This window comes from Channa argus, chromosome 8, assembly GCF_033026475.1.
Source record: "Channa argus isolate prfri chromosome 8, Channa argus male v1.0, whole genome shotgun sequence".
Lineage (NCBI taxonomy): Eukaryota > Metazoa > Chordata > Actinopteri > Anabantiformes > Channidae > Channa > Channa argus.
Window position 1 is genome coordinate 20,642,869 of NC_090204.1, and position 11,580 is coordinate 20,654,448.

Sequence of the window (11,580 nt, forward strand, 5' to 3'; positions counted from 1 at the left end):
TGGTTGATCAGTTTTTTGATTTTTTACAAATCCTCAGTTAACAGAGCAAATGAGGCTTTAGAAATATTCATTTAGTGAGGTGTTCAGTTGAGCCTATAAAAAAACTAAAGCAACACATAATTGGCTGTAAACTCTGATAAATCACACAATAACTCAGTTATGTAATTTACAAGTTTTGATTTGTTCAGAAAAAAGGGTAACCAGAAAAGACAGGACGGGCTCACGTCGTACTACAGATGATCAGGAGCCATCATCACCCATGTCCTCAGTGATGTCCTGTGCCAAGAGGACTGACATCACTGAGAAAAGGGGTGTTACATAAGATCTAAACAGGAGTAATCTGTACTTAAAGCCTCAGAGGTCGAATCACACTATACAAAGGCACAGCACATAAGGCTGGTACTTGGTTTGGATGGTTTACTTTTACAGAACTCATTTTCAAATTCAATCGGTTTTAAGAAAGACACACCCATTTACCACATCAAGCTACAGAAAATGAACTCACATTTTCTCATGTTTCATTCAAATATTTTATTATTGAAAACACCAGCATCTATTTACCAAATATTTGAAATAAGGCCCAAAAAAAAAAGAAGTATACAGATGACTGAGAAACATTCTAACATAAGGCACATTACTCCCATGTTTACCAACATCTCTTAAAAGGCCCAATACTAATGTCCGATATATGTGTAAACACCGTATTACAATAAATGAATTTTGTGACTTTCCAAATTTTAGCCACATAAACAAGATTGAATGTATTTAGAGCCTGTATGTTATTCCACTTTAGCAGATGATAGCCTGAATTTCTTATGCTAATATTTGTACACTAAGGTGCTTTTTGATCAAATATCAGAGAAATGTGATATTTATATGATGAAGGACCCACACTTAAACCAACAAAACCAACAACTAAACCCAACAAAAAATGTCTTAAAATTAAAAAAATAACGTCTCCAAGTGTTTTTTTTTTTTTTTTTGGTTTGTTTTTTTTCAGTTTGAATATGAACCTCTGCAGCACAAACTCCAAACAGATGGAATCATTGTACAAGTCTTATAAATGTTTATCACTCTGGGAATAATGCAGGATTTTATAAACAATCTATCAAAGTCCTGCAACTATTTTAAAACCTCTGCAATCGTTCCCCCCTGCAGCAGTGTGAGACCAGACCTTAAAGGGCAACATCACCAATTTTCAACTTGCCTATATTAAAATATTCCTGTGCTTCTAGCTGAAAAACTCCTCCACTTGGCATCACCTGAAGGGGTTTTTCACCACTCTGGAAAAGCCGGTTGACTATGATTACAAACTTCATAGTAAGAGCAATGGGATGACCTAATCTGAATGGAAGGTTCCTCCAGGTGATGTCATCTGGAGGCTATAGAGAAGTTCAATATCAGTTAAGGCACCCTTTAAGAAGGGACGTGTGGACCTACTTTTGAATACCCAGGCCAGACCGCATGTACTCATACACCACGTAGCTGATGCTGACAGCCGGTATGACCTTCATGAAATTGGGCAAAATGCCACGGTAAAGTCCAAAGAAGCCTTCCTGTTCCAGAATCTTCTTCACCATCCGGCTCATGGGCATCTGCTCCGAGCCCTCGATAGAAGCTGAGATAGGAGAATTCAAATCAGATGATAGATTAAAACAGTTATGTGACAATTCTCGTTTGTGTGAGTTAGCAGTAGTATATTGTATGTGTTGCTCCTTATGGCAATGCAATGGATTTACAGCTGTAGCAGTTGAGTGTTTGCATCCACGTTCACAGCTTCAGTGCCTACAGTGCTTTCCAATTAACAATGAAAATGCCCTACAGGATAATAATTCTAAAAATTATCAAACCTTCATTAAGAGCCAGAGTGTTACACAGACAGACTGCCCTGTATTAATACCCTGTTTCCCCTTCTTTGTCCCCAGTCGCAACAAATCCTTTCTCTCAAAGTTTGTAAGAGGAAAACAGTTCGATTAGCCGCAACTTTTTGAATGAAGGGCTGGTTTACTCTACCTTGTGCCTGCATCCTGGTTCGGATCAGGGCCAAAGGGTAGCTGGCCAGTTGGCCACATGTGCTGGAGATGGTACCGCAACCCAGCAGCACCAGAACACCTGGGTTGGCGGTGTTTTTGGCGTAGCGGGACAACCAGAAGTTCTTCAAGCTCTGGTAACGAAAGAGATGCGTTTCTGTGAAAAAGCTGCATCAGTGTATACACCGTGCCGACTCTTCACCGTACTTGAATGATGCATCACTAAGTACCTCGTAGACAGCAAGGTCTATCCCAGCATAGGGAATGATGCCCAAAATGTTGGGAATGTAGCCCTTGTAAAACGCCTTCACTCCCTCCTTCTTCAGGATTTTCTTGGCACAGTCAAACATTCCTGAGTACTGTCCAGTCTTCCTCAGAGTCAGACGGGTTTTCATCACCTGAGTGAACAATCATCATTAATGGCACTGCTCGTCACCGTGCCCAACTCTTTTCCGAAGCTTTGCTCGTTTTTCCTGCCTTAATTGTGATTATTGTACACATGTGATTTTTATGTTCTCGTTCTGCTGAGTAAGATCAATGTCACGTTTAAGCCTTTTTTTTTAACACATCAAGTTCTAGAAGTTCTACAACTTCTGTTTAGGCTACAAACTATAAGTATTAAGTATACACAGCAACAACCCACAACAAGTAAAAAAGTATCCAGCCTTTAACCTGCCACAGATACACCCGTTAATACCTCCACCTGTGCTCACCTCCAGGGGGTAGATGGCTGTTTGTGCTGTAGCTCCAGCAAGTGAACCAGCCATGAACCTCTCGTGGGTCTGGATCTTTCCCGGTTCACTAGACAGCAGCTTCTTATACTGATGAGACAAAGCCACACGGGAGCTCACAATGAAAACTATACAGCAACTATAAGACTGATACTATCAGTGGGGGCAGCTTCAGCTGAAACTGTATACGTGTAGCGCTCACAATATAATGATCCGTAAAACATCTCACCAGCAGACACATGCAGCTCAAGTGGAATTAGGATCATTGTATCTATATTACCTGCTCATAGGCCATGAACTTTATGGCCGTCTCGGGGGCGATCTTCAGGACATTGACACCATTTCCTCTCCACAGCGACATTAGACCACCTTCTTTTAACATTTGCTTGAAACCACCGACCAGACTAATTTTGTTGCTTTTGGAAGAATGCACCTGTAAAATAAAAGCACACTGAAATTGCAGGTCTTCAAAATGCATTCATGATCAGTTAGAAATAGCATGTAAATAGAACCAAAACGTTAAACAGCTCAGTTAGGGAATTATTTTTTGCTAGTGCCACGTTATCTAGCATTTCTTCCATTTTATTTAATCCTGTGCCACTTGTAAGTATAAGTATAAGTACAGGTATAGCTACCATGTTTTTGTTTGGTTAATATTTGACTGTTCGATTGATGATGACATAAAAACTCCCGGTCTTAACACACCTGCATGAAGACTTTCATTCTGTCCAGCGGGGCAGTGCCTGTTCGGGAAACGGCCCCTGCCATGCCCCCCGCTGATAGCTGCTTCCACCACAATCCAGTCGTCTTCTCCTCCTCTGTGAACTCATCTGGGATAGTAAGACTGTCCCCAATGTCCAGCACCTACACGCATGGAGATACAAGTCAATTACAGTTTTCAGTCATTAAATACTGTGTGAAACATCAACAAGAAGCTTGAAGAACACGGGATTTCAATGTGCCAACCAAAACAGGTAACGCTCCATGTGAATTTTGCCTACTTATATTCCAAATCTGAGTTTTTTGTTCTACTAGAACTGTCCACGCAGATCGAGAGCATTGTGTCAGTTCTGATATCAGTGAAAATGTGTGAACCACTTTTTGAGATTCACTTTCACCGAGCTTCAAAACCGTGTGACTCACAGTTTTACCTTCAATTTAACGCCTGCCTGAACCAAACACGGGCTTTGTCCTCATCCGAAATCTTGCATAACTACAGGCACTGTTTCTAACCTACCTCTATCTTTCCTCTACTTTACCTTCTTGCATTTTGTTGGCTATGAAAGTAGCCAGTACAGATGCAGTATGTCTGATAACCTCAAATTTGATTATGTTACTGACCACACTTGATGTACTGGTCTGGCTAAAGACTCTTCAACCAAGTGAACCTGTGACTTTAAACACATGAACCTACCATGTCCACTTCCACGTCATAGAGTCCTTCATTATCATCAAAGTCAAGTGAAAACCAGTATTTCTGTTGTTGATTCTGCTGCTGAGGCTGCAGCAGAGCCATGGCCATCTCAAGTCTTTGAAGACTAGTCCAGATCAATATAGTCCCAGCAGAGCTCCCTCCTAAATGCCCCTTCACAAACTGATCAGGATCCGTACGATGAAATGCTCAGAAACATACTGAAGCTCTGCAGATCCAGATCCAGTCTGTGGTGAGAGAAGCTGAATATCCGGTGCCCATTAACCATCGGCATGAATACATGAAACGATGGGAAGTTCTCGGTGCCATAGATGCTTTCAACCACTGCTTCAGTATCACTGATGCCTCAGCTCAGCCTCCTCCTTGCTCCTGTCGTGTTTCAGTCTCACTTCCTCTGTCCTTGACCTGTCCCCAACTAATCTCCCATCAGGTCAGACTGAAATTAGCTTATCTCTGCCAAGCTTAGTAGCTTCAGGTTTATTCAACCTCTGAGGTTGTGCCAGTGGCACGAAGGCTGCAAACGTCAGAGATCACTGACCTGAGTTGGCTCTATCGCCAGCGTGCGACCATTGTACAGGTCACAGTATAGTTACTTTTAGCAAAGATATGGAAATTCTTTGAGATTATAGGAGCTTTATGAGTTTATTATCAAAAATACTGCATTGATTTTCATGTTCATTAACAATTATGTCCACATTTCTAGAAGCAAATCCAGACTGGTCTCAATCCTTCAGTCTGTGCCATACAGTCAAGACCTAATCAGAAACAATATTCATCATAAACTCTTTCTCCATGAAAAGATCCACATAATGTCCAATGAAGCTTCTTTGCCAATATCAACCACTATTTTATTTTTACTGCACAGACATCCAAAGTTACAAGCGCTTCACAGCCTCCCCCTCTCGTCGTAATCCTTCTCCAGCTCTCTCCCACCTTTTCTCACCTCTTCTCTAAATGAATGGGTCTAATCTGCTGACGTACAGCAGCAATGCCGACCTGTTGCCAGAGTCTTTGTCCAAATCCAGCTTACTACTCTCTCTTTTGGCGCAACAGCTTTCACAAAGCGAGGTCTGGGACATTCAAAGGACACCGCAGACAATTTGTCTCTGTGCCTTTTCCATTTTAATTAGAAGAAAGTTTGTAACTAGTGATTTTTTAATGAGTGAGATGGTAAATTACACATGGAGCAAATTAGACATAGAGGAAAGTTTGGTCTATTTATATTATTCTTTCTCTGTGATTAAATGAAACCTACATTTTAACCCAAATGTCTCATAGTTTACTGAGAACCCACATTTTGGGCTCGTAAATATTTTGTCCTCCGTTGTCTGTGTGACAACATTAACTCAAATAAACTCTCTCCTGCATATGAAATATGAAAACCCCGCACAAACACACTTACTGTTGTGTGCTTCCAGTAACGGATAATCTCCTGCAGGTTGGTGGCTGGGTTAAACAGGAAATGCTCCCTCCATTCATTCCAGTCCACAGTCATGGTGCCATCTGCATCAATGCTTTAGAACAAGGATGGACAGAAAATGGCAGTTTTAAATTTATTTTGTTTTTATCTAAAAATCTACACCCAAGATCCAGTTTAGACTCACGTAATTGGCTCATACAGTACGGACAAGAAATTACTTACATTTATGGAATCAGTGATAATATGTTCAGCACCTTATAATATTACAGAGTGTGAGTTTTGCAAAACTATTTGTAAACATTTCTGAACAAGTTGTAAAAGCTGTAAAAGTTCAACCAATAAATCACCCCCCAGTCTAAATCCATATGTGTTAGGTATTCGGGTCATGAAGACTGAAGTCATCCAAACCACCATCCATTATCAAAATTCCAAAGCTGAGATATTTCTGAGCTTATTTTTGTATATTCTGAAACCGATTTCTAAGACATAATTACAGCAAATAAAAAAAAAAAAAAGGATTTAATAGGTTTCCACCTCCCTGTTTTCTGTTCTTTAATCAATCTCTGTCCTTATCTGACCCCATCATACAACCTTTTTCCCTCTCTGTCACTGCAGCTGAGTGACTCATTTGATCACTTAATCTTTACCATTCACAAGCATATCTTTGTGTGATTCACAGTCATGCACATCCTGCACTACTTCTCCTTTTAAATATCACGGTCACGTGTGCTTCCGTACATCTGCAGCTTTAGGCTTTAAGCAAACACAAAACCTACTGTACAAGCTCCCTTCATGAACCTGGACCAACTTGCAGAGCAACAAATTCTGCACAGAATTCAAATCCAACTGACTTGTGGTAAAACCCTGTTACACTTTGCTCAATTAAAAAGTATTACAACATATTAAATTTTGGCTTTATTGTCTCGGTTTCTTGCCAAAAAAGACAAAGCTGCAAATACACAAAGATCCCAGAACTTCCTCTGCAAGTGACAATTATGCAATCACCATTCTTAATACCACTACCTGTTAAGACACAACGTGTTGCAATATTGCAGGGTTTGTCAAAGTGGAATGAAGACAAACACTGGAAAAATTATTAAAGAGTACTAAACGCAGGAAGTCTAATAAGCATTTATCTACCAACAGCAGTAAACCAAACAATTGTAATTTCTAAACTGCTGCCTGGAGACCGAATTCTGTACAACTACTTTATCTTCACTTGCACTGCACTTATCTTTCTCATTAGGCTACTGGCCTTTCCACAGAGTTTGTATTCCAATAAATTCAGTTCCTTTAGGCTATTTGTGCTCTAAAAATAACTGTTTGATGACACATAAAATACAGGAGGGCTATATTTTCTCTCTGAGACAAAACTTCTGATGTTGGGGGAAGAATTAAACCAAGCACCAAACTCGGCTGCTAATTTGCATTTCAGTAAACAAGTTTAACTCTGGCAAACTCTGGACAACGTGTACTGGTACTTACTGTTTTCACTGCCAGTAAAAATAATTTTCATTCGTCAGATATCACCTGAGTCAATGAGCTGTGTGATTTGATGTATGCTGGAGCACTCACAGTAATGAAGTCTTAATCTGTATTATTATTCTGACTTTCGTCATCCATAAGTTTTTTTGGCGCCTAACAACTTCAATATCCTTTCATCAAGAAACACTGTTCAAAACATTCAGCTTATACAGGACATTATTGCTTGTATACAGTTTTTGATAGCTTGTGATATGACATCACATAATTGCCTTTGAAGTTTTATGGCTAAAGCCTAATGGCTTTGAAGTTTGCCTAACCAGTATATTAGCCAGTATAACCAGTATATAAGACACATTTTGTTTCAGTCGAGCTTTTTTCAGCTTTGCTTGGAAAATCTTTTCAGCGCCGAAGCATTAAAAATGCATTTTTTATTTGGAGATTCTATTTATCATTAGTGTCATTTTTACATTTTAAGCTAGTATTATATTTTAATTACACTGGCCGATTTTTTTTTGTATCTAATTATAAATAATTTTTACTACCAAATATGCATGTGTGACAGACATCACAGAAAAAAATGCACTGACTCAAGTTATTACTATTACTATCAATAATGCTTGTAGTACTAATTTAGCAATTTGCTTTCTCTGTCCAATTAAAATAAAACATATTTATGTACGCAACTGTCTGCACATGTAAGACACATTCTGCCAAAATTTTCACAAAACTACATATAACGTGACACTTTTCCTGGTGAATGAAGCCTCTGCAGGTCGTTTGGAGAACCTGTACTGCAAGAGAGAGGTTCTCTGTATTTATCACGTGCCTTTTGAGTTCTGGCCATGGGGATATCAAAGAAGTTGAGATTAGAAATAGATTGCTCATAACTGAACCATACTACTAATACAGTGTTGCCCTTAATGTTATGTTAAAATATTTTACATCCTCTCATGAATTTATTGTGACAGTGGGATTTACTCTTGATAGATAAGGTCTATGTCTCTTCAAAACTTTAATGATCAATCTCTTCCAAACACATCGCAGTGAAAATTAAACCACAATTAACCTTTTTTTAAAAAGATGAATGTGTCTGAAAAAAAAATTATTCCCACTTTATAGGCAACAGTGTATAAATTCGCAAATGTATACACTCACCCAAAGCAGCAGAAACATGTTTAAAAACTGTTTAAAATATATATTAGCAAACAGTCAGTCAAACTTAGTCAACCAACTTCAGGCTCTTTATCTTGCACCATTAGCCCCATTTCCAGCCAAAATGCACACTTATCAGCCGCTCACACTGGTCCCCCACCTTTACCACCTTTAAGCACTAAACTGTTCACTTTTGCTTTTAGTTGAGGAATATGTGTTTTTGCTACAGCCCACAAAGCACTAGGAGTAATTAAATGAGCCAAATGGTTCAAGACACATTTCTCTCATAGACAGAGTAAGACTGGGAGCTAATCTACCAACAGCTACAGAATAAGCAGAACCACAAGCACCTTTGAAGGATCTTCTGTGCAGCCTCCTTACTGATTTCCATCCCCAGATCAGCGAGGGATTGCTGTATCTCTGTGAAGTCTATACGACCTGTTGAAAATACAAATACAGTATTTCAGACATTTCATTTAGTGGTACTTTTATGGAGCATTTCTTCTACTATCTATGTGAACCACACTTAGTTTTTTCCACAAAACATAAAGTTTGCTGGATAACAAAATAAAACCATACCATCTTCATTTTTGTCCAAGCTCTTAAAAGTCAGCCGCAACTTCTTCTCATGGTCCTTAAGGTAGTTGGAAAACTCGTTGAAGTCGAGGCTTTCATCCTTGTTTTCGTCTCCGAAGGAAATAATTTTCTGAAGAAAACACAGAATATTAGTAAATCTAGTTTGTCAAGAGTGTGCGTTTGCTATCAGACATCATTTTGGGAGTCTTGACCTCAGCGCGTGGGAGGTGTGGCTCTGCATTGACATGAGCTAAGTCTGCCATCTTACATGATTCTGCCAGTTGGTGGCAGAACAACACAGAGTTCATCATCTCTGAACTCACTTCCTGTGTGCTGGGCTTTACTTGACCCAATTATCTTTCATTATCTTTCCCATGCAAAGATCCTGTTGTTTCCTTTTACCTCTGCCTCTGATAATTTTTCTTTCATTTGCATGTACACAGCGTGTCCTCTTGAGTTATTACATTAGAGAGAACAGCATTAAGTTGTTTTGCTATGTTGTAGGGACAAAGTGTTGCACAAAGAGGCACTGATTCAGGATCAGTTCCTCAACAGATCAACTGAAACCTTAACCTCTGAGTTACCCTTGACCCTTTTTCAAAGGTTATCCATGACACGTGGAAAGCACAGTACGCACGAATATTAAAATTTTTGACAAATTGATGTTTGATAAAATTAAACTGGATTAAGTCAGGTTGCAACTAATAACTTACTGTGATGCAGATACTGTGGGCGCCTGTTTATTACCTCTTTATCACGTATGGGGAAATCCGGTGTTTTATGGCACCGGGTCTCACACACAGCAGGGACTCTCCTCTCCTTCTTTACTGACATTTAGTTAGTTACCACTGATGACTCATTGATGAGTTTGAGGAATGCAAGATTATTTGAACAGTAAAGGTGGGACCTTCATCCTGTCACACCCCTCAGTCATAACCTCACTTACACCTGTGAACTTTGAGACAGTTTGAAAAATGGATTTTGTTCACCCACCCGGCGACTGCTGCTCATTTTCTGTACAAACCAAAATAATTAAGACTCGCTCCAGGCGATCTGTTACTAAAAAGGTTAATGTTATTATAATGTAACTCTCTTATTATCTTCTCTTTTCTGTCAACTGTAAAGCCATTTGATGTGCACTAACATATCTATGAGAGGTGCGGCACAAATGTGGATTGATCAATGGTTCATAGATTGAGTGATGTGTTTTGAACTCATGTACTGATAATCAATAATGGACTTTGAACATCTGCTTTTAACCTAACAGGAAGTGCTCAGGGAAAAAATATGGAAATCTGAACAATTACAGTAGACACTAGCTGTCAGAAGCAAACTCTGTTGATGGAGACGTGATATGTGTAATGTGATATGACAGCTGCAGCATAAGTGCAAAGTGTATGACGATGTACAGCTCACCTTTTTAAATATAGTTTTAAGATGGACTGAATTGTTTCCAAATTAGTGACATATATGACATGAATTGCTGTTTTAGGGCATTTGTAGATAGTTAAACCTTACTAAAGTGTAGTTTTGTGGTATTTGTACTCAGTTACTTTCTCTCATGGCAATAATTCAGAGTTACTCCATCAGGAATGCAGTACCACAACAAGTATTTGAACTTTCCCTCACTGTAAGTCCTGCATGTCTGCTGTTCGCTGCATCGGCGGCTCTACCTGAACAGCTCCTTTCCCGCTTTTAACCCCCATGGATTCCAGGCCTGCCTTCAGCTCGAACACATCCACCTTCCCATCCTTGTTGGCATCCAGCTTGGCGAACAGCTCCGAGTACTTTTTCGACGCATCATCATCATCACCATCCGCTGCGCACCGGCAGTCCGTGAAAAACAGCTTCCTTACGACTTGATACATGGTTCAACTGAGGGGGGAAATTCTGGGCCTTTACAGATCCAGACACACACACTCACTCACAAACACACACACACACACACACACACAGAGAGAGAACCCGATTCCTATGTTTGGTATTTCTGGTTTCTGGGCGCTGGATGGTCCCGTAAGATTTCCGGAGTGCAACGTGGTTGAGAACTCGTAAAAAAGACGTCATCAATCGAAGTAGTAACGGCGTAGCTCGTTAATCCGGGAAATAAAATACGATTTAAAGTTAATTTACAGGAGCTGCTTGCGGATGAGGTAGGTTGGCAGCGCTGGGCTAAAGGGTGGAGAGAGTCGTTTCAGTTTTCTCTGGACCTCCTCTTTGACTGCGCACACACACGGAGACACACCCTTAAGCAAAAAACGCACACGGCTCGAAATGTCCATTTCTTCAGACATTACTTCCACTTCTCTTAGCCATTCATCAAGCTGTCATTTTATGGTTTTTCAAACGTGTTGTTGTGGTTTCACACACACAGACGCAAACAGGCTGTAACCTACATATTCGTGTGGTAATTGTCCCCATTGTGAGGCCACGGCACAAAGTTTAATTGAGTAACTTGTTTCAGTTCGGTGACTCATATCTTCAGGAATCTGCAGCTGGTCCAGACAAGACCGGGGCCCAACGTTACTGCGTCTGCGTCCCAAAACCTTCCCGACGAACCCCGGGTTCGTCTCTTTACAAGCAGACTAGATGCTGCTGATGGACAAGAATTACGCGCACTTCATTAAAAAAAAAGAAGAAAATCGCATTCTCTCCGTTTTAAAATCCCAGCGGGGATCACAGTAATGCCAGTTATTAAAGGCAAGTTTTGAGAAATGATTTAGGTACCTTAATTTATTTTTATATTTATTCTTTCTT

General features: G+C 39.9%; 1 protein-coding gene across 1 annotated transcript; it reads right to left on the reverse strand.

Moving 5' to 3' along the window:
* Positions 1-506: 506 nt before the first annotated feature.
* LOC137131271 (mitochondrial adenyl nucleotide antiporter SLC25A24-like) lies at positions 507-11,246 on the reverse strand. The gene is made up of 10 exons (XM_067512308.1): positions 10,500-11,246; positions 8,830-8,956; positions 8,601-8,688; positions 5,596-5,707; positions 3,467-3,625; positions 3,042-3,194; positions 2,744-2,851; positions 2,261-2,428; positions 2,014-2,164; positions 507-1,618 (listed from the first exon to the last, which is right to left on the reverse strand). The coding sequence occupies exons 1-10, from the start codon at positions 10,692-10,694 to the stop codon at positions 1,437-1,439; spliced, it is 1,443 nt and encodes a 480-aa protein (XP_067368409.1). The 5' UTR covers positions 10,695-11,246; the 3' UTR covers positions 507-1,436.
* Positions 11,247-11,580: the final 334 nt, after the last annotated feature.